This window comes from Haliotis rubra, unplaced genomic scaffold, assembly GCF_003918875.1.
Source record: "Haliotis rubra isolate DU_JTF1 unplaced genomic scaffold, ASM391887v1 Scf64, whole genome shotgun sequence".
Classification (NCBI taxonomy): Eukaryota; Metazoa; Mollusca; class Gastropoda; order Lepetellida; family Haliotidae; genus Haliotis; species Haliotis rubra.
The window spans coordinates 307,940-329,961 of NW_025767346.1; the positions used below are offsets into that span (position 1 = coordinate 307,940).

A 22,022-nucleotide genomic window follows, 5' to 3' on the forward strand; every position below is an offset into this window, starting at 1 on the left:
AAGCTGAATAAAAATCTAAGATTTAAATGTTCAATTGGCAAGGTTGAATTATGAGGATTCGCAATCTTAATTTCACTTTATTCGATTTACATTTTTGTTTAAAGTGCAATTCACTGCAAACAGACTATAAGTGTACGTTGTTTGTAAGCGGGAGTACTAAGGTCTCGCCTAGTGCCGTGACCTACTTACGGGTCCCATACCAAGAGATTGTGAAGTAAATGTCTCGTCAGCACTTGAACCTGAAAGAGTATAGTCCCGGGAACAAGATTTGGTCAGGAATTCTCAAAAAGACCGTGCACTACATAACCTTTGCACAGTATATACTTGTGCACACAGGGGCCTGTCTTTATATGTATATGGATATCAGTGTACCCTTGTGGGACCCAGGACGTATTATTTTCAGCAATAAAAGCCCCTGTGCTTGTGCACAAACATGAAGCTCTTAAATTTGCGTAAAAAATAAATAATGACTGTCGAATCAGTGAGGATAAACAGTTTTGAAGTATAAAAAAATTGGGCTTAAAGATGTAGCTATCAATATTCATGGATTGTCAAATAATAAACATGTAGTTCGATAAGACCTCTTTTCAATTTTCAGCTGTGGCCCATATCGAGTACATGTATACAGCCATTTGTAAGGGTTGGCTACACCCCTACACCCAGATCAGTTACACTTGGCAGTTTGTACTTGACTCGGCTTTTCTGTGCAACTATATACCTGTGTTGATATGACTTGCCTACCACGAACAAAGGATCAAATCAACTTCAGAACACAGTGTTAATGTAGATAGATGTTTTACATAACCCGTGAAGATCAGTGTTAGAATTGTTCTTCACAAACTGTGCTTGTTGTAAGAGGCATCTAACAGGATCGGGTGGTCTGGCTCGCGACATTGTTGACACATGTCATCATATCCCACTTGCGTAGGGGAGGTTGGGTTAAAGCGTTCGTTTGTCTCGCCAAGGACCCGGGTTTGATTCCCCACATGGGTATAATGTCTGAAGCCCATTTCTGGTGTCCCCTACGGTGATACTGCTGGAATATTGCTGAAAGCGGCGTAAAAATCAAACTCACCCACTCAATCGCGTAGATGAATGCTCATGATGTCCATCACTGGATTATCTGGTCCCGACTCCAGACCATTATTTACAAAGCACTGCTGTATAGCCTGAATATTGCCGAGTGTGGCATTAAAAACAAAAACGTTTTTCACAAAACCAGCAATTCAGACCTCGTTACACACACACATTCTTTTATTCCTCATCACATATACAAGTGTCATGCATAGATAGCACACAAAAGTAACCTTGGATTCAAAATTAAGTGGCACTGTGCCCAAAGAGGGCAAATTGTTCAAATGCAGTATGTTGTTCAAAACAGGGACTATTTTCAGTTTGTATTTTACTAAATTCTGAGGCATTACAATACTGCCCAAAATGCAATAATGCAAAATCAGGCAGGGAATACATATCTTCAGTATTAGTTGTGTTATAAGTAAAATACTTACAACTGTTAAGCCATGACATTGTTATAACATCAAGGCCTGAAATGTTTTATTCCATCTTGGGAATAAATGCTGACATTTCCTGCAAACTTCGTCCAAATGTCAGCGTGAGGAGTTCAGATAAATCCCTAACACAAATCTTGATGACATTTAAACTCTACAACAGTGTGTAGATCATTCATGCTGGTTTGAGGTCGGTGCCCTTTGATTGTGAAGTCACACCCTGAATGTCTTGTGTCTCACAACCTCCAGTGCTCTTGACTCCACTGAAAGCAACAGCATCATCCTGTGATGTCACTTCCTGTTCAGCTGCAGTTGTCTCCCCCTGGTCATGTGACTGCCTTGTCTCCAGGCTCTGCTCCATCTCCTTCTGTCTGTGATAGTCATGTCTTGCAGCATCCAAGAGGACATTAGACAACATGTACCGAGTTTCTCGCTGCCTTGGCTTGACTGGGGGCCATGGGTTACCTGTGAACATAGGAGTGAGTGAGTGAGGAAGGTTTAATCCAGTGGTTAAATCATGAGCATCAAGTGAGGGAGTAAGTGAGTTAAGTTTTACACCACTTTTAGCAATATTCCAGCAATATCATGGCAGGGTCACGAAAAATGGGCTTCACACATTGTACCCATGTGGAAAATTGATCCCGGGTCTTCCGCGTGACAAGCTTTAACCAGTGCCCTTAAGCTTTGCAGTTATGACTTGTATTTTACCCACAGCACAAGTAATAGAGAGGATTAGTATTCAATGCGTGGTTTTGCATTATTGAATTTTGGGCAGTATTAAAATACCTCAGAATTGAGCAAAGTATATACTGTAAAAAATTCCTGTTTGAACAAAATACTGCATTTGACTAACTTGCCCACTTTTGGCACTTACTTTTGAAGCTAAGGTTACTTATGAGCACTATCTGTGCATGACGCTTGTGTATGAGATGAGGAATAAAAGACTTTGTAGGTGAAGTGAGTGAGTGAGTGAGTTGGGATTTACGCTGCTTTTTTAGCAATATTCCAGCAATATCATGGCGAGGGACACCAGAAATAGGCTTCACATATTGTACCCATGCAGGGAATCGAACCCAGGCCTTCGGCTAACGAGCGAACGCTTTAACCACTAGGCTACCCCACCACCCTTGTAGGTGTAATAATGTAATAATAATAATGAGAGTATTTATAACGTGCCTTATCCTGATGTGAAACGAGGTCTGAATAGCTGGATGTATGAAGTTTCTTTTGTTTGTTTGTTGTTTAACGCAGTGCCCAACAATATTCCAGCCTTATGGCAGCGGTCTGTAAATAATCGAGTCTGGACCAGACAATCCAGTGATCAACATCATGAGCACTGATCTATGCAATTGGGTGGATGGGTGAGTGAGTATGGTCTTATGCTGCTTTTAGCAATATCCCAGCAATATCACGGTGGGTGACAACAGAAATGGGCTTCACACCTTGTACCCATGTGGGGATTCGAACCAATGCACACACTTGGCTACGCCACCATCCCACAGACAATGGAGAAATGACATCAGTTGATGAAAGAGGTAAATTGACAAGATGATAATTCAAGTGACTCTGCCTCCATATGGAATATTTAGGAGCTAAACACACTGTGTTGAAAAATCAGAGGTATATAACAAAATTATAATAGCTCTAAATAAAAAATTGAGAGCTGTTGTAATTTCGTTATATACCTCTGATTTTCCAACAAAATCCAGTACAGTCAAATCCCGATGAGTCGAATGCCGGTGTCTAGAATATTATGCATAACTTGAAGTACCTGTTGGTCCCGACCATTCCCTGTTATAGTTGTCATCATTTGAATACCGGTTACTCGAATTCGTCTCATATTACACACGATGACTCGAGAAGGAAATTTGGTCCCTCGAGATTTATACAACAGCAATCTTGTATACATAAGCCGAAGTCAGTCAATGAGAAGTTGATTGGTGTAGCAAACTGATCCAATTAACAAACCAGCTCACACCTTTCCGCCTTTGACGGGTGAGTTCAAAAGGCAGATTAGCGATTTTACGGAAATCACTGTCGGTGCTAATCAGACTGGAACTGATAAGGTGCTTCTATGAGTGATATGGAAATCGTTAGATAAACAAATGCTTAGGCAGAGGAATTAGGACTGGATCATCTTTTTTTCTATCCTCATATACATACCTATGTCTCCAATACATCGATAAGTCAAATTTATTACTTGGTCCCCAGAGATTCGACTCATCGGAATTTGACTGTATTTACTGAAGTCATGGTAGAATACTGAGTGAATATTTAAATGGTTTGATACAGCAGGGCTCCAGATTGGGGCCATATCGGCGTATGTATAGATAAAAAATATGCACGATACGGTAGGAAATAATTTAGAAAACGTAGCAGATACGCACCACAGCAATGGTGTACGGTCTTAGAATCATTTACAGACATATTTATCTGAAAAGTATTGTTTTATTGTTTATTGACCTGTTTAGAGTAGCAATGTTGTGGTGCATATATGATCATGAAACGAAACAAAAGATTACTGATACTCCATTAATTTCCATTTAGTACTCTAAATGTACACTTGAGGTTTTCCAGTACTCCTATATTGAACAAATAAGGAGTATGTACTCCTGGTGTAGAAACATTATCTGGATCCCTGAGTACAGTAAATCAATTCAAATCAGCAACACCTGGAAAACAACTTCCTGTGCATATCAAATGTAACCACTTGCCACGTCCCAGTCCAGGTTTCAGTTTGTCCTGGTTTCACAAATCAATACATGAAGCCATCATTGACACAGCCAGTTTCATGCATTGGTTCTAACAGAGTTGTCTCCCCCTCCAAGCACACTTCATGTACTGGCTTGTCACACTCTAAGAGATTAAGGTTTACAAATATATTTGAATTGATACTTGCAAGAAAATGATCCACTACAAATTTGAATATTGGATGTAAATTGGTCATTCAAAAGCATGGCAGAATTTCACTTTTCTCAAACAAATAAACCTACACCAAATTCCACCCTCGAGAACTAATGGGAAAACGCAAGGCACATTGGGAACGGCGTTCTACTCAAAAGAGGTCCATCTGATTCTTCCTTGTGTTGAAAAACAGTATACAGTATGTGCTCTGATATGAATCAGTTGTAACAGCCTTAAAATCAATACAAAATTTATTCTAAAATCACCCATACATGTTTACTTTTATTAAGATATTACAGGGTTTATTAAGTTTACAGTGTTAAGATGGAAAATGAGGATGCTGAAGTCAATTTGAAACATGATTCAAAGAATAAGTCCAGATGATACTAACATTGAACTGATTATTCCAGCTTAATTGGTTGGCTTGGATGTATTTCCATATTTTAATCAAATATGCACCTCGTCTTGTATGACAGAACTGCACTGCCTTACATTGCTTACTAGGAGGAAACAACTATTGCGATAGCGATAGTCTATTGCGACCAACTATTGCAATATGTTGGTTTTCTCTTTGGATTGTCACATTTAAAGTCATTTCCCAAATGAATGTACACTTCCTTTCAAAAGTTTAGACTCACTAGTGTAAATATAGCCACTTACTTCAGGCAACTGTTCTAAACTAAATTTTGCAAATGATTCCATACTGTTTAAAGGTACTGTTTACACATGAACTGATGTATTGTAATACAAATTCGTAACATTGAAATGATTGTCATGCGTTCAATAAATGATAAAAATCAGTGAAAATTGACCAATCCTGAACAAAACATTACACCAAAACGCACCTATTCACATGCACGTTATTTGAACATGCTTTTTAGCAATTTGATGCATGATCCTCGTGCAATTCATCTGCATAAGATTCGCAGTTGGTTCCCCCAAGTTAGTGGAGAAATGGATCTTCTATAAAACCACATATATATATGTACATAACATTTAGTGAACACTTTAAGTGAGTCTAAACTTCTGATGGGTAGTATAGTTTGTATGAAATAAAAACAAGTTTCAGTCAGTAGAAACACGAAACCCAGATCAAGTAAACATTTCAAACATAAACTTATTGTTATTCACAATTTGAAAGTCAGAGTCGCATGCCGTGTTTGCTGCCATGTTTCTATTAGAGGTAACAGGGGCGGATAACTCTAAATCAAAGTGAATGAATATGGTACTTCCTGTATTTTGCGCTGCGCATTTATCAACGGAAGTCAATTACTTAGCTATTGATAGTCACACATACTATCGATGCATCAATAGCTTTTCGTTTCTACCACCAATTAATTGCTATCGGGGACTCAACAATTGCAATCCATAGATAGTCTGATGCATCGTTATAGCACTAGTGCTTACCTTTTAGTTCAAGAATGGCCATGGCACCACCTGGGCTGGGATACTTGGTCGGAAGGTTCCACATGTATGTGAAGGTGTATGGGCTGTTCTGGAACCTCGGTACTAGCACCTTGAACAGCTTGTGGATCAGATCCTTTTCCTGAAAACATACAACACAGTAATGTTGCATATCGGACTTCACTGACAACATACATAGGGGAAGGGAGATAACTCTGATTACAACTGTTTGATATTTTGCATGCAGACCAAGGTCCTTGTATTCCCTGTCATCAGACTCATGTTCAAAGATAAAGTTAAGGATTCAGGGGTTAGTATGTTCAATTGCCATAGCACCAAACACATTCAGTTAGGGAAATGATTTAACTTTGACATAGTGGATTTTGAACATTGTGAGTAAAACCTTTGCTATTTGACTATACCTTTTAGACGAAGGTATGCAGTTTTCACAACGTAGAGCTCAAATAAACTCAGCACAACGACAACACAAGTTATTCCTTTGTGTCATTTGGACATACAGAGGAGCATTGTTGAACTCTGATAATTTGACATCTCGGTCGTCTCGATATAACATCTTGGTCCCGGCAAAATCCTTCATAATTTATCATTATTCAAGGTCTTTTAATTCGATACAGATGTCTCGATATTTCGGATATCTCAATATAATTTGATAGTTCTAACAAACAAAATTACCCTTTTTAACTCTATATTTGCAAAGAAACTCGATATTTACCTACCTATCATAGGCAAGTATCCCCCTGAACTGAGGTTGTTTCCACACATTTACACACGGTGCGGCATGAATCAAAGGGATGCGGTTGTGTAAACTAACTAGGGCTAATTGAGTTTAAGGTGTCATTTGTTTGTAATTTAATTACGATTAGTTAAGAAGGATTTAATTAGGATGTACTCACTGTTACGACTAAACACTACGGTTGTCTCCCAAAGCCCCTACATCCACAACAGGCAGATTAGCAGAGCACTGGACCATGAACCTTGTTGTTATAAGCTGCAGGGGTTGTGGGATGTAGGGGTTTCCGGAGGTTACCAACACTAATGATAACGGATTATAGTTTCGAATCAAGACATACTAAGAACCGTTTTGTTTTCTTTCATAGTGATATGTGATGATATGCCGTGGTCGGATGTCTCGAAGTTCGGCTAACAGTCACTGTGCCAGAGGGTCATATATGTCCTTTTGTAACCATGGTAACAACATGGGAAAGGAATTAAAATTATTAGAAAAACATCAAATTTCATGCAAAGTGCTTTGCTACAGAAGGTCAACCTACCAGCAGCCAGTAGTTGGCCATCTCCATGGTTGGTGGATGCTGGTCCCCATGTTTCATGGCAATCTGGATGAGCTGCAAAAAATATGACATGAATATACTTCTTTAAACCTTACATCATTTTAAAGTTGCTTATGAGACTGACCAACTAAAACACAATCAAATTCAGGGGTGGAAATCACTTTAAAATTGCTAGTGTACTCCGGTACAGTGGCACATGTAACATCACTTGCCCTGATAACTTTTCGACTATACCGGCCGTTTTCTTATTGATTTTTTAAATAAACAACATAATTAACGTTGGAAAGTCAACTGGACACCGGTACAGTGTGATATACAAATGTGCTTGCCCAACAGAAAAAAACACTGGACTCGGACATCGGGCAATGGGTTATTTCCACCCCTGAAATATGGAGAAAAGAGGATTTCTAACAAATAATATGGACCAAACGCATTAATTATCATCACCACTCTCTGTAATAAAATAGTGGATATGGATAAAGTGAGTGACTGAGCAATAATAACGCTGTGTAAATGACCGACTGACTGCGTTTGGTTTTACGCCGCTTTTAGCAATATTCCAGCAACATCACGGCAGGAGACACCAGAAATGGGCTTCACACATTGTACCCATGTGGGGATTCGAACCCGGGTCTTCAGCGTGACGAGCCAACGCTTTAACCACTAAGCTACCCCACCGCCCCCTGTGCAAATGAAACAGGCACCGATAAACACCATGATCAAGGATACTTCCTGTTGAGACACGTATGGTGTTTAAATTGCAGTTTTTAAGTAAGGAAACTGCATCAATTGTTTATGTCTTGATTTAACAAACATAACAATAAGAAATATACTTTCTACGGTTTAATTTGATGTTTCAGTTTCTATGAATATCGATTAGTCCCCTGAACTTATCGATAATCACTGACTCAATCAAGATCAATTAGCTGGCTTAATCAACATGATAGTGTAGTAAAGGCGACAGTAGAGAGACTTCAACACACTTCACCATCGAATCAGTATATTAAGGTAAACATTAAGGAAGAGTTATCTCCCCTAGTCTCCGATCTCAGTATTTCTCTTGACGTCTTGTCAGTTCTGATTATCCCCAAGAGACTGCATCTCTCCACGGAGGCAACAAATATACAATTCACAGACATGGCAACATGAAGCAGAAGACGAGGTGTCCAAACAAATCGTAAAGATTCGCCTTGTACGTGCGCTTTCTTACCCGCTCGGCATATCCCCTCGCCTCGTCAGCCGTACCGTGCGGCATCTCAAGTCTCTCGTGTCGCACTAATCCTGTCACTATCTTCCTCAGACGTTTCAGTCTGCCCTCGGGGCCGCTGCCTAACCCTTCCAGGGAGGCCATCTTCCGGGGACGCGCTCTGATCCCAAACCGTAACATTTTCAACGAAGTCACTCAAAAGAGACCATGCGAGGGAGCCCATGCGTTTCTGCGGAGCTACTATCGAATAGTTCCGCGGAGACAGGTTTCAGAAAATTGTGTATCAATAATATCTAAACAACATGTTTGACCATTTCCCACGCTTATTTACTTTCATGAAATTATAGTGTCTTATATAGATTTTTTCGTTGTATTTGTTAGAATATTCAACTGGTTCTGTTATTGGTAAGCGTAATATTGACTTTGCGCTGAATAGACATTTATGTTAGATTGGTTCCCTGCCTCTGTTGCGCGCTGGCTGAGGCGCAGCATGCCCAAGGAACCAACCTTGGTATAAAACAGTCACCTAAAGTTACGCTACCCTGCAAAGTGTCTCAAATGAACATTTAACATACGACTGGCAAATTATTATTTTTTAAATTCATTAGGATTTAGCTTGCGTGTCTAAGGTATTTGAAATAGCGTAAGGTTGTATGTTTGACGCAAAATGGGAAACGTGAATATATTGAGTCAGCGATTTTTTGGATATAATTTATTTATTTGTAAAACACTTTTCCCTCCTTTTTAGGTGAATGATACACTGTTTGAATAATTAACACTACAATACAGCAACAGATGATGTCATAATCCAAGAACACTTGATAACACAAAGTAAATGGGGTTAATGAAAACTAGGTTATAGATATAATCTGATATAATCAACATATATCGGAAACATCCAGGTGTTCATGTGATCATTATAACGAAGACGTTATTCACTACCTTTTTACATGTCGGAACTATCAAAATTCAAGAACAACTGTGTATTTTTATATTCAAGGATACGATGTTAAAACTGCTTTATACGGTAACGGCGCATTGGATAACTCAACTATAGTGACATTCTCAACTCATTACACCAGTTCATTTCTAAAAGTAACCGCTTCCAGTGATTATCACCTCAACATTTTATATTCAGTGTAAGACAAAGTTTATATAACTTGATTTTCTGCCGCAGCTCATTTCGTTGCCAGGCATAACCAACGCCATAACGAATATATTCATTACTCAATCATATATCTGTTATTTTATCTCAGTATTATTCTTTTGTTGTCAAATTATTTCAATTATGTATCCAGCTATTGCAACAATGTACTGGAGCGGCGTTTATATAAGCCACTAGGCTTGTTCGCCTATCCAGGTTTCTGCTTTGGCGAAATAAAAATATGCTTAAACCAGGTAATAGATTTTATTCGGTGGGGTGAAGATTTGGGTTTGGGTTTGGGTTGGGGTGACAATGGGTAACAATGAGTCCAAGCACTTGGGAACTAAATGCCCTGGTCATGGTCCATGGCTGCCTGGTGTTTTTTTCTTTTTAAATGGCTTCTTGGAGCTTTCGTTGGCGCCAGTTGTTCTTGTTGCTGATTAAGATTTTGGAAAAGATTTTGCCACCCTCACCTTCAAAGCCATAGCAATATGTCATCCTGAAAACCTCAATAAGAAGATAAACCACCTCGATGCCACCTTGTCAAGGAAACCAGCAAGGCCACCATAATAGTTACCCACTCATTTGAAAGACAATCACTCCCACTCACTTAACACAGCTGTAAAGTCGTAAATATCCCCAAGATGAGAAAATCTAGTTTTCCAGTCGTGCACTCCTGCTCCCTCTGAAAGGAATAGTCATGTGGCCTTTGTCCAAATGTCAACTGTTAGTTACTAGAGATGTATCGGAAACAATTTAAAATTCGTAGCATCCATTTGGTCTTGGCAGGATAATGTGATGTAGGTAATCCATACAAGCAACTACCGTATCCCTCGTTCGGCTGTGGCCGGCTGGTTTGTTGTTTTACGCCGCACTCAGCAATATTTATTTATTTATTATTGGATATTTCTATAGCGCACATATCCACGCACTAGTGCATGCTCAAGGCGCTAGTAGTTTTTCCCTCGATCATTGGATGTCAATCTTAACGGCACATCTTATTATCAATCTCAACTCCCCGGGGAGCATACAACTCTTGCAGCCACTAGGCGCACCGAGTTATTGCGGCTTTCCCATCCTAACGAGGTACCCACTGACAGCTGGGTGGACTGGGACACATAGTCACATTACTTTGTCCAAGTCTACTGCACGTTGCTGTACCCGCAACTGGGCGTTTGCACGTATTCATGTGGCCACCATCTGGTCATATACCAACGGATTCGTGGGTTCTTTTAGGTGCACAGGGTTGTGTACCGTACACTAGGGGTTGTGACAACACTGAAAGAGTCTGCACACAAAGTTGACTCCAAGGTTTTTACACCGGGTCACAGGTGGACTCGATCCCGGCACCTCATGCTCATGCTCGCTGGATCACTAGCCTGCCCTTTAGCCAGCTCGCCGACTGCGCCCCCGCGACCAATATTCCAGCTATATGCAACTAGTACCGTAGTTCATGTTCTTATTGAGAGATTTGATAAAGTTCCTACTGTGCGAAGAGAATGGGAATGAATGGTGTGTTATGCTTGTGGTTCCAGGCGACTCACGGAATCGGGTGGTCAGGCTCGCTGACTTGGTTGACACATGTCATCGGTTCCCAAATGCGTAGATCGATGCTCATGATGTTGATCACTGGATAGTCTGGTCCTGACTGGATTATTTACAGACCGCCGCCATATAGCTGGAACATAGCTGAGTGCGGCGTAAAACAACAAACCAACCAACCAATCTTTAATATCTATATGGCGGCGTTCCATTATGGACCTATATCTTTATCAATAGCTGTTAGCTTGTTAGTCTGTTAGCTTGATACCGGTATAAGGATCTATACCGAAATGTCACCATACAGATATTAATCCGTACATTCTATAGTGCGTTTGGCTCAAAACCGGACCGATGTATTGCAATCCAACTCGAAAAATAATAAACATACAATACTCAATGAAACACTGATCATAATCAAAACATCAGACCAACTCTGTGATTTATTTGCAGAATTTATGTCCTAAAAATAATATAAAGTTGTTAAACAAACTATCATTAAAATTTTGACACAGTTCACTATTTGTTCCGAAGGAGGAGTGCAAAGAAAGGGACAGCCAGGTGTGCGATAAAGGATGGAGACGCACAGCACAGGTTAATGAATCAATAACTTTGTCGGCACTTGTGCACGTGCTTCTCGAACACCTGGCTGTCCCTTTCTCTGCACTCCTCCCCTCGTAACACACAGTGAACTGTGTCAAAACTTTAATGATAGTTTGTTTAACAACTTTATATTATTTTTAGGACATGAATTCTGCAAATAAATCACAGAGTTGGTCTGATGTTTTGATTATGATCAGCGTTTCACTGAGTATTATATGTCTTTTATTTTTCGAGTTAAGTTGCAATTCATCGGTCCGCTTTTAAGCCAAACGGACTATACCTTGTTTTGTAGGTATATAGTTAGTCCCTAGGCAGAATTAGTCCCTTGTCGTTAGTGTGTTAGTTGTTTGTATTTTAATGATAATAACAATATCAGTACTAAATATTAGTAATAATAATGTCTACTGGTACTGCGCTGGGTTCCACCCACAAAGGTTCATGCTCAAGGCGCTACAACAGTCACAGATGTGAAGTTCACGAGAGGAGATAGTTCCTGGGGATAGAGCTTTCTGAACAGAAAGGTTTTTAGGTTGGTTTTGAATGTCTCAAGGGTGGGGAATTCTTTAATGTTCTGAGGTAGTGAGGTACATAACTGAGGTGCTGCTACTTGAAACGATCTGTTGCCGTAGGATTTTAGTCTTGAGTTTGGTACTGCAAGTAGGCATTGGTTTTCAGACCTTAGACGTCGTGAAGGTGGATATGGAGAGATCAGTTCTGACAGATAGCTCGGTGCTGTACCATTCAAACAGTGGTAGGCAAAACACAAGATCTTGAAGTGGATCCGGGCTTCTATTGGTAGTCAGTGTAGTACAGCTTGAGAAATTATACCATACGTCGTTCTGAATTCCAAACAAAACAATGAGACTATTGTAATATAAGGAATCCGAAACATCCCTATGTTGAAAAATATGTTTAATCAAAAATCCGCACTGTTTATGTAATTCCGTGCTAATATTTGCATGTTTTATTTTATTGGTGCCATTTAAGAATTGACTTCAATGAATTATATGTCCATGGAGGTGTAATGTGAACGTCGAGCAACGTACTGTCTAAATCCTCTGAGAACAATGTGTACACCTTTTCAGGTTTAACTCCACAAACGAATATTATTTATTTAACTCCACAGGCAGCACCAGAGACATCGTTCACCGCAATAATGCTGGGGCGGTGGGGTAGCCTAGTGGTTAAAGCGTTCGCTCGTCACGCCGAAGACTCGTGTTCAATTCCCCACATGGGTACAGTGCGTGAAGTCCATTTTTGGTATCCCCTGTCGTGATATTGCTGGAATATTACTAAAAGCGGCGTAAAACCAAACTCACTCAATAATGCGCGACACAAGGCCCACACACATTATCAGGAAACTGTTGTCCGTTAGTAGGCCTTGTCTTTTTCGATTTATGGATAAACAAACACAAAAATAATTCCTTAGATAGCCAATCAAATTCTATTGATTGACTTGCGATTTATTGAGTAGAATGTGAAAAAGACATTATCGTAATTATACAACTATTCACATTGTGAATACATGTCATTGAGGTATCGAGTATACCAAGTTTATATGGACGGGTTTTAACGTATGGCTGTGATATACAATCAGTATGATTTGATATACAATCAGTATGATTTGATATGCAATCCATATGATTTGACATACAATCAATATGATTTGATATACAATCAATATGATTTGACATACAATCAATATGATTTGATATACAATCAATATGATTTGATATACAATCAATATGATTTGACATACAAAATCAATATGATTTGATATACAATCAATATGATTTGATATACAATCAATATGATCTGATATACAATCCATATGATTTGATATACAATCAATAGGATTTGATATACAATCACTAGGATTTGACATACAATCAATATGATTTGATATACAATCAGTATGATTTGATATACAATCAATATGATTTGATATACAATCAAGATGATTTGACATACTATCAATATGATTTGATATACAATCAATATGATTTGATATACAATCAATATGATGTGATATACAATCAATATGACTTGACATACTATCAACATGATTTGATATACAATCAATGATATACAATCCATATGATTTGACATACAATCCATATGATTTGATATACAATCAATATGATTTGAAGTACAATCAATATGATTTGATGTACAATTAGTATGATCTGACATACAATCAATATGATTTGAAATACAATCAATATGATTTGATATACAATCAATATGATTTGATATACAATCATTATGATTTGATATACAATCAATATTATTGTTTACAGTCGTTAAACGGTTTAAATATCATTTAGGTAAAGTATACTCAAAAAAGAAACTTCACAAAATGTAATTTGAAAAATAATGAATAATGTTTCTCTGATGATACATCTATGTATCCGAAATGGGATCCCCATCTTTCGACTCTAGAAAAACGTTAGCAAAACCTACTCAAACCCATCCATTCGTCTTGCAAATGACGTTAGTGCCAAATCAGGTTTTGCACGTGCACTCGATCACGTGATCTTCGCATCGAAGTTTTCTTCGTATGCACGTGTTTGCATTGGCCTCAAGAATTGAAAACACACACTTTTAAACCACAGTTCTAACAGTACTTGAAATGCCACGATTGTCAAATGTGCAACGTGAACGTGCCGTTGGCATATTGCAAGCGGGAAGATCAGTTATTGACGTCGCAAGAGCAATGGGATGCAGCCGTCGTACTGTGTATGACTTGCGAGGTCGTCTACAACACACTGGCACCACTTCTGATCGCCCAAGGTCGGGTCGTCCACGTGTGACGTCACGAGCAGAAGACCGTCAAATCGTCCTACGTCACCTACGTGACAGATTTCTGCCGGCTACACGAACCAGGGCTGAGATATTTACAGGTCGACTGTCCTCGGTTGCGGGCTGCCAATCTCCATTCTTGACGTCCATATCGTGGGCCAATATTGACGACGTTACATCAACGTCAACGTCTGCTGTGGGCCCAACGTCACCTCCGATGGACCCAGAGAGACTGGAATCGAGTCGTCTTTAGCGATGAATCCAGGTTTACCATCAGATTCGCGGACGCAGGCATAGAGTCTGGAGACGACGTCTTGAACGGTATGCCCAATGTTGTGTACAGGAAGTCGACAGATTCGGGGGCGGAAGCTGCATGGTGTGGTGTGCTTTCTGTGGGAACAACCGTTCCCGACTTCTGGTCATCCGTGGAAACCTCAACTTGCTGCTTACCGCGACCAGGTGCTCACCCCTGAACTCGTTCCTTTCATGGCGGCTCATGGCCCAGGTCTACAGTTCCAGCACGATAATGCGATGTTGACACGAAATGTCCTTCAAAACGCTGGAATCAACGTCATGGACTGGCCATCGAGGTCCCCTGACCTTAATCCAATACAGCACGTTTGGGATGCACTTGGGAAAAGGCTTCGTGGTCTTAGGAACCAACCTCAGAATTTGCAGGAACTTGGCGCTGCCTTGCAAGAGCAATGGCGCAGAATCCCCAACCACGTGTTCACAAGCATCAGGCAGTCGATGAGGAGACGGTGTTTGGCAGTGGTGAATGCGCGGGGCGGCCATACACGATATTGAACTGAGAATTTTCGCATTTTTATTCTTGTGACTTGACATTCTGTATACCCATGTTTTGGAACGGCAGTGTAGCCTAATGGAACTGATTATGGCACTGTCAGTGTATCGAGTACATCACACAGATCTCAGCAATGCAGTAATAACAATTTAACAATCTTACCATCTCTTGTTCTTTTATAGTGCCCTGAAGAAAGAATGTGAAGTTTCTTTTTTGACTCAGTATATATGAGTATCTGCTTGAGTGAAAAGCCACTCTCTTGATGGTGTACCACCATATACATCTTTACTTATAAGCATCGGGATTACAAATTACATGACTGAATTTTCCGGATCATTGATCACTTGATTGTCAGGTCTGTTTTCAGGCCGCCGTCCATGGCAGGAGTCCTGCTGTCCGGCGTGAGGTAAAACGTGGAACGTGGGTGCCACCGGAAGGGCAGGACATACTCTTACCCATTTCGCGAACACCCGGTGTCATCCCTGATCTTCAATGCTACATACACGTACTTTTTACAGTTGACCCGTGAAGATCCGGGTTAGAATATTGATCTTCAGTAACCCATGCTTGTCGTAAGAGGCGACTAACGGGATCGGGTGGTCAGGCTCGCTGACTTGGTTGACACATGGCATCAGTTCCCAATTGCGCAGATCGATGCTCATGCTGTTGATCACTGTATTGTCTGGTCCAGACTCAATTATTTACAGACCGCCGCCATATAGCTGGAATATTGCTGAGTGCGGCGCAAAACTAAACCCACTCACTCACTTTTCACTACTATGTTTTTCCTTTCAACCAAACATAATTTGTTTCTGATGATACTCAAGACAGGGTATCCTTCTGCACTGCCGTTTTATACATCAGTATGACCAAGGATCCCGGCGACAAAACATCTTTCTTCACACACTGTATGGAGGAAATCAGAAAAAAAGCAGCTTTCTCAGTATCACCAGTGTCCACAATTTTCAAAGTTTCTACCTGATTGAGCTGACACAGCAAAATTGTTAATGCTGCTGCAACATTCTCTCCTCCCTGAGTTGAGTTGCTTCCCTTTAGCCATGCAAGGATCCTGTCATGCGCAGAAAAAGAAACGTAGAGTCGTTGTCGGCATTCATTCCATATTTAACTGATCCGCCGTAATGTGAGTGAGTTTAGTTTTACGCCACTTTTAGCAATATTCCAGCAATATCACGGCGGGGGACACCAGAAATGGTTTTCACACATTGTCCCCATGTCAGAATCGAAACAGGTCTCCGGTGTGACGAACTGACGCTTCAACCACTAACCTACCCCATCACCCCCGCCGTGATGTAATTGAAGGAATAGTTCAGCGCGCCTTTAAATCCACCATACTCAACAACTCCTCTTTCTATTCTTTCTTCGGCGGTTGCAACATCCACAGAACAGCACCTCCGCGCACCTGCAGTTTTCCCGCTCTGGTTCATTTCTCACACACGTACCAAACTGTTGTATCTGCTTGAGCACATGCCATGCACTCAACCGCTTAACAGTATCTGGTTTCATCCTAATGTTATGGTCACTGCTGTTGAAGCGTGTGTAGACATTTGATACAATGTGCAACCTCTGTTTAATCATATCCAACGATGCTTTGGTTTTGTTGGTCGATGGACATTCGCCGTACAGGGCAGCTTCGTTCCCATACAAGTCTTTCAGCAGGTCCACGTAAAGATACAGACTACGTGTGCCGAGTAGGAATCGTTGCTTGTCTGTCATCTGAACAGAAAAAAATATTTGCTATTTTTTGTCATGTTTATAATGTACCTAGCGCCGTGAGCAGGTAATGAGCTTGGATATGAGCACCATATAAGCGGACTATTACAATAGAGCCAAACACGTCACGTCGGTAGGGTGTAGATTCACTATGAACACTATTTCTGTCGCATTAAACGAACGCTTAGAAACAAATACTTACTTTTAAATTAAAAGAAGCTTAATTGTGATGATTCAGAACCTGGGGACATCTGGACTTGTTTCGTTTTGGGCATAAGCAGTGCAGAAAGGGCTAGGCACAAAGGAAATAATGCGGTTCAGCGACTTCGAGACTGACTACAGTCGTATCTCCTGGTGTCAGCTTTTTGTGAGAAGAAAACCAGATACGATACGCTTTTAGCAATATTCCAGCAATATCACGACAGGGGACACCAGATATGGGCTTCAAACATTGTACCACGTGGGGGATTCCGGGTTTTCGGCGTGACGAGCGAACACTTTAACCTCTAGGCTATCTCACCGCCCCCTGCGATTGAAAACCCACCCACTCACTCACCCACCCACTCGCTCACTCACAAAGCCGTCATAGCGCTACAACTAATACAGTTACACACATACACAGTCGCTTTATCTCGTTCATCAAATAAGGAAACGATGAATGAATGAGTGAATGGATAGATTAATGAACGACTTTGAATTGATTGAGAAGAGGCGTTATTAATGTAAGATTTATGTTTAGCTTAACCAAAGTATAAATCTCTCCTATCAGTCACGTATATTACGTCATAATAGTTTATGTTGTCACTATATTTTCGTTTGTATATTCTTAAACGCCGCACTCAACAATACACCAGGGCCTAGATTTTCGAAGCGCTCTTAGCGCTAATAGTCGTAAGTGCCATACATTAACATTAACTTACGACTATCTCAGCGCTAAGAGAGCTTCGAAAATCTGGGCTTAGCTCTATAACGTTTATCTGTGAATAATCGGATCTGGATGAGATCTTCATTCATCAATTCATTCATGAGCATTGATGAATGCACTTGATAAACCACAACCAACCATGTAAGCTAGTACGTCCAAACACCTTATTCAGTTACGATTTTGTTAGTTGTTTAACGCTGCAACTCAAGAATATTCCAGCTATATCACGGCGGTCCGTAAATTATCCAGTCTGGACCAGACAATAAAGTGTTTAACAGCATGAACATCGATATACGCACTTGGACATGTGTCAACCAAGTCAGTGAGTCTGATCACCCGATCCCTTTAGTCGCCACTTACGGCAAACATAGGTTGCTGAAGATCAATTCTTACCCGGATCTTCACGGGTCTATTTAGTTACTACCAGCATGGGTCATTGAAGACAAATTCTAACCAGGAACCTGCGAATATCTGGTCGTCCGACTAAGCTTTTGAAAAAACGTGCTAACCTTTTAACAAAATCAAGATGCATGTAACACTTACATTTCTCTTTACGAGGTGCTTCTTGACTGGACATATTGTCGTCCATCGACGGTTTCCCGGCCAGTCCTTGAGAAACTGAAACTGAGATATGGACTGTAGGGTTAAAATTCGCAACAAGGCAAGAAGTTTCATGTCCGCCTTTCGTGACCGGAAGTGATAATGGGTGATTTGTCACGCCAGACTAGAAAACCACATACGTCGTGTATAAACAGATGATATATGTATTGATGTGGCGGTGGGGTAGCCTGGTGGTTAAAGCGTTCGCTCGTCACGCCGAAGACCCGGGTTCGATTCCCCGCATGGGCCCATTTCGGGTGTCCTTCGCCGTGATATTGATGGAATATTGCTAAAAGCGGCGTAAATTCAAACTCACTCACTCAGGATGAGTCTGTCTGGTGTTACAGACAGGGACACAGGAATTGGACCGATGCTAGGAATCGAACCGGGGCTCATCCCAACACTCGGATGAACGCGTAACAGCCGTGATCTTTGTTCCGGGAGCCCCCACAATAATTCCAGTGGTCTTTACAGGAAATTTGAGCATCATGAAAGTAAAGTAATGAAATGATGTAGTTGACTGTAAAGTATTTTTCTGAGTCCTTTTCTGCATACGTGTCCGTACTGGATGCGCATTTCTGCACAACCTTTCTATACGTGTTTGCAACTGGAGGGCATCATACCCTGACGTGGATCGTCACTCGGCTATCACACATTAGCGTGTCGTGTTCATTAACGCATTTTAGGCTGTGGTGCAGGAAAGAAAATGGTGTGTGCGGCGTAAAAGAATACTCATGGTCACCCTAAAGGGCTGTAGTGGTCATTGCATGGCCATTTACACTGCATAACAATAGGACGAGAACATACGTCAGGTAAATCGTCAAAGAAGGATCCACACTTCCGCTCCGTAGGGTGTTGGTAGGTACGGGAATCGGTGGTTTCGAATTACCTGTGAGTAGGATGGGTATTGAGGGGAAATTGGATGGGGGTCGTTGGCTTGTTTTGGGTAGGGATGGCATGTTGCACAGGACCAGGGTGTATGTTACACAATACCTACCTTGCCGACAAGTCGTTTCACATCTTTGACCAAATCTTTTCCGAATTGTTTTTCGGAACAACCCTGAGCATCGCAATCGTAGAACAGCGCTAAAAATAGCGGAAAACACGTTCAATTTCTTTTATATGTGAGTGAGTGAGTATGGTTTAACACCGCACATAGCAATATTCCAGCAATATCACGGCGGGGGACACATGGGCTTCATACATTGTACCCATGTGGTGAATCAAACCCGGTTCTTCGGCGTGACGGGCGAACGCTTTAACCACTTGGCTACCCCACCGCCCCTTATATATGTTGAAGAGCATTGGTAGACGCATATATAGTGGGACGTGTTACGAGTGCATAAATATTTACAATCAGAAATCAAGAACGTTCATACACCGAGATCATTTTATGACGAATCATTGTAAATTAAACCCTTGGAGGTCCGGGTTAGAATTGGTCCCCAGCAACCCATCCTGGCGTAAGAGTGGGGTGGTCAAACTCGCTGACTCGGTTGACACATGTCATCGTCATCGTATCCAAATTGCGGAAATAGATGCTCATGCTGTTGATCACTGGGTTGTCTAATCCACATCGCAGCCATATAGGTGGAATATTACTTAGTGCCGCATTAAACAACAGACATACAGACAAACAATTTAGACTAAAAGTAATAAGCACAGTTGAAAAATAAAAACAAAACAAAAAAACATGTGAATAAAACAAAGGATGAGAAAAATACCCAGCATATTCTATCGATTACTCTTTGATTTACTACACAAAATAAATAAGAAAAAGGAAAGAAGTCGGTTCCTCCTCTCGAGCAAACCTCGAAGACCAACTATGAGCGCAGTTATAATGTGTTAATTATGTGAACCCACGACCCACCAACAACTGCAGCCGCCATCGACAGAACTTTCAAAGTGTCCATCCTCCTGCTTACCAAGCACCCAAAACGATTTACTTGTACCCTTCAGTTAATGTCCTTTATATATTAAGCATCCTACGCAAAACAATGGCATTTCCAGATCAAGGTGTTTTTTATAAACTTTATTGTGAACATTTTGTAAAACTTCATGACCTCATGGCGAAACTCAAAATATCAACACGTAATATCTACCTAAGGGCGTTCCCCTTCTGTGTCTACTGGCAACGTGACTTCCCATGTTTGGTGTTATATCATATCCCCACTTATTTATTGTGTTTATTTCTGACTTCTTCCCCAGAACCACGGTTTCGAACGCAGGGGTAAAAACTTCCTCGTTGCACATGCACGCACATTCTGTGACATATCTCGACAATATATCAATGTTGTTTTCCCGTACATGAAAAGCGTGACACGCATTGGCGGATTACGAAAGGGACGAGATTGACACCATTTTTCACGGGGTGTCAATAGAATTTTATTGCATGATTTGAGCCATTGTGAGGGCTTTCACATACTGGAGAGCGAGTATATAAAGGTCTATAAATCCGGAGATAAAAAACTGTATGCGAACCCTCGATCGGATTATGAAAGCTTACATCGTAAACCTGTAACGTAGTGTTATCTTTTTGAATATTGGCTTAAATAAAGAGGAAACTGCAGTTTGATATGGAGACTAAAATTAAATACCAAAGATTGAGATATAGACTGACGTACAAATGTTGATATGACTTTTTAGAATATATAATTAGGTTACGTTTTTTATAATCCCCGAAAGTCAGGTGTAAACTTTCTTTTGTACTTCAGTTTGGATTTGGCCACTTGCCTGTGCAGTGTGCTAGTAGATGACATACATGGCTCAACGGTATTACCGGTATATCGGTTTATCGCAATACGGTTTTCAAGCGATACGTATTGCAATATTTTTTTCTGAGAACCGGTATATTGGGTAAAGAACATATATGACGTTTTGTGATTATCTTTATTGTTTAAATTAAACTCTACACAGGCAATCATTCACAAAAAATGTTTTCCGTTGTTATTCAATGACGAAATGGTATACTGTCGTACTATAAATTGTATAAAAGTAAATAGAATCCCTGACAAGGCAACCTGATTTTGAGATTGCTGAACCATAACATACATGTACTGACTGACTGAGTTTAGTTTTACGCCGCTTTTAGCAATATTCCAGCAACGTCACGGCGGGGGACACCAGAAATGGGCTTAACACATTGTGCCCATGTGGGGAATCGAACCCGGGTCTTCGGCGTGACGAGCCAACGCTTTAACCACTAGGCTACCCCACCGCCCCTAACATACATGTATATGTTTAGGGACTGATGATGTAGAAAAGACGATTGACATACACTGTTAGTGTCACTCATTATCAAACACATCGCAATACGTATCGAAATAGGGGCGGTGGGGTAGCCTAATGGTTAAAGCGTCCGCTCGTGACGCCGAAGACCCGGGTTCGAATCCCCACATGGGCACAATGTGTGAAGCCCATTTCCGGTGTCCCCCGCCGTGATGTTGCTGGAATATTGCTAAAAGTGGGCGGCGTAAAACCAAACTCAGTCAGTCAGTCAGGCAGTCAGACGTATCGAAATACGGGTGCATGGATCGCAAT

General features: G+C 40.8%; 1 protein-coding gene across 1 annotated transcript; it reads right to left on the minus strand.

The window, feature by feature from the left end:
* Window positions 1-1,233: 1,233 nt before the first annotated feature.
* On the minus strand, window positions 1,234-8,572 carry LOC124256839 (39S ribosomal protein L17, mitochondrial-like). The gene is made up of 4 exons (XM_046690808.1): window positions 8,337-8,572; window positions 7,109-7,180; window positions 5,820-5,958; window positions 1,234-1,973 (listed from the first exon to the last, which is right to left on the minus strand). The coding sequence occupies exons 1-4, from the start codon at window positions 8,511-8,513 to the stop codon at window positions 1,684-1,686; spliced, it is 678 nt and encodes a 225-aa protein (XP_046546764.1). The 5' UTR covers window positions 8,514-8,572; the 3' UTR covers window positions 1,234-1,683.
* Window positions 8,573-22,022: the final 13,450 nt, after the last annotated feature.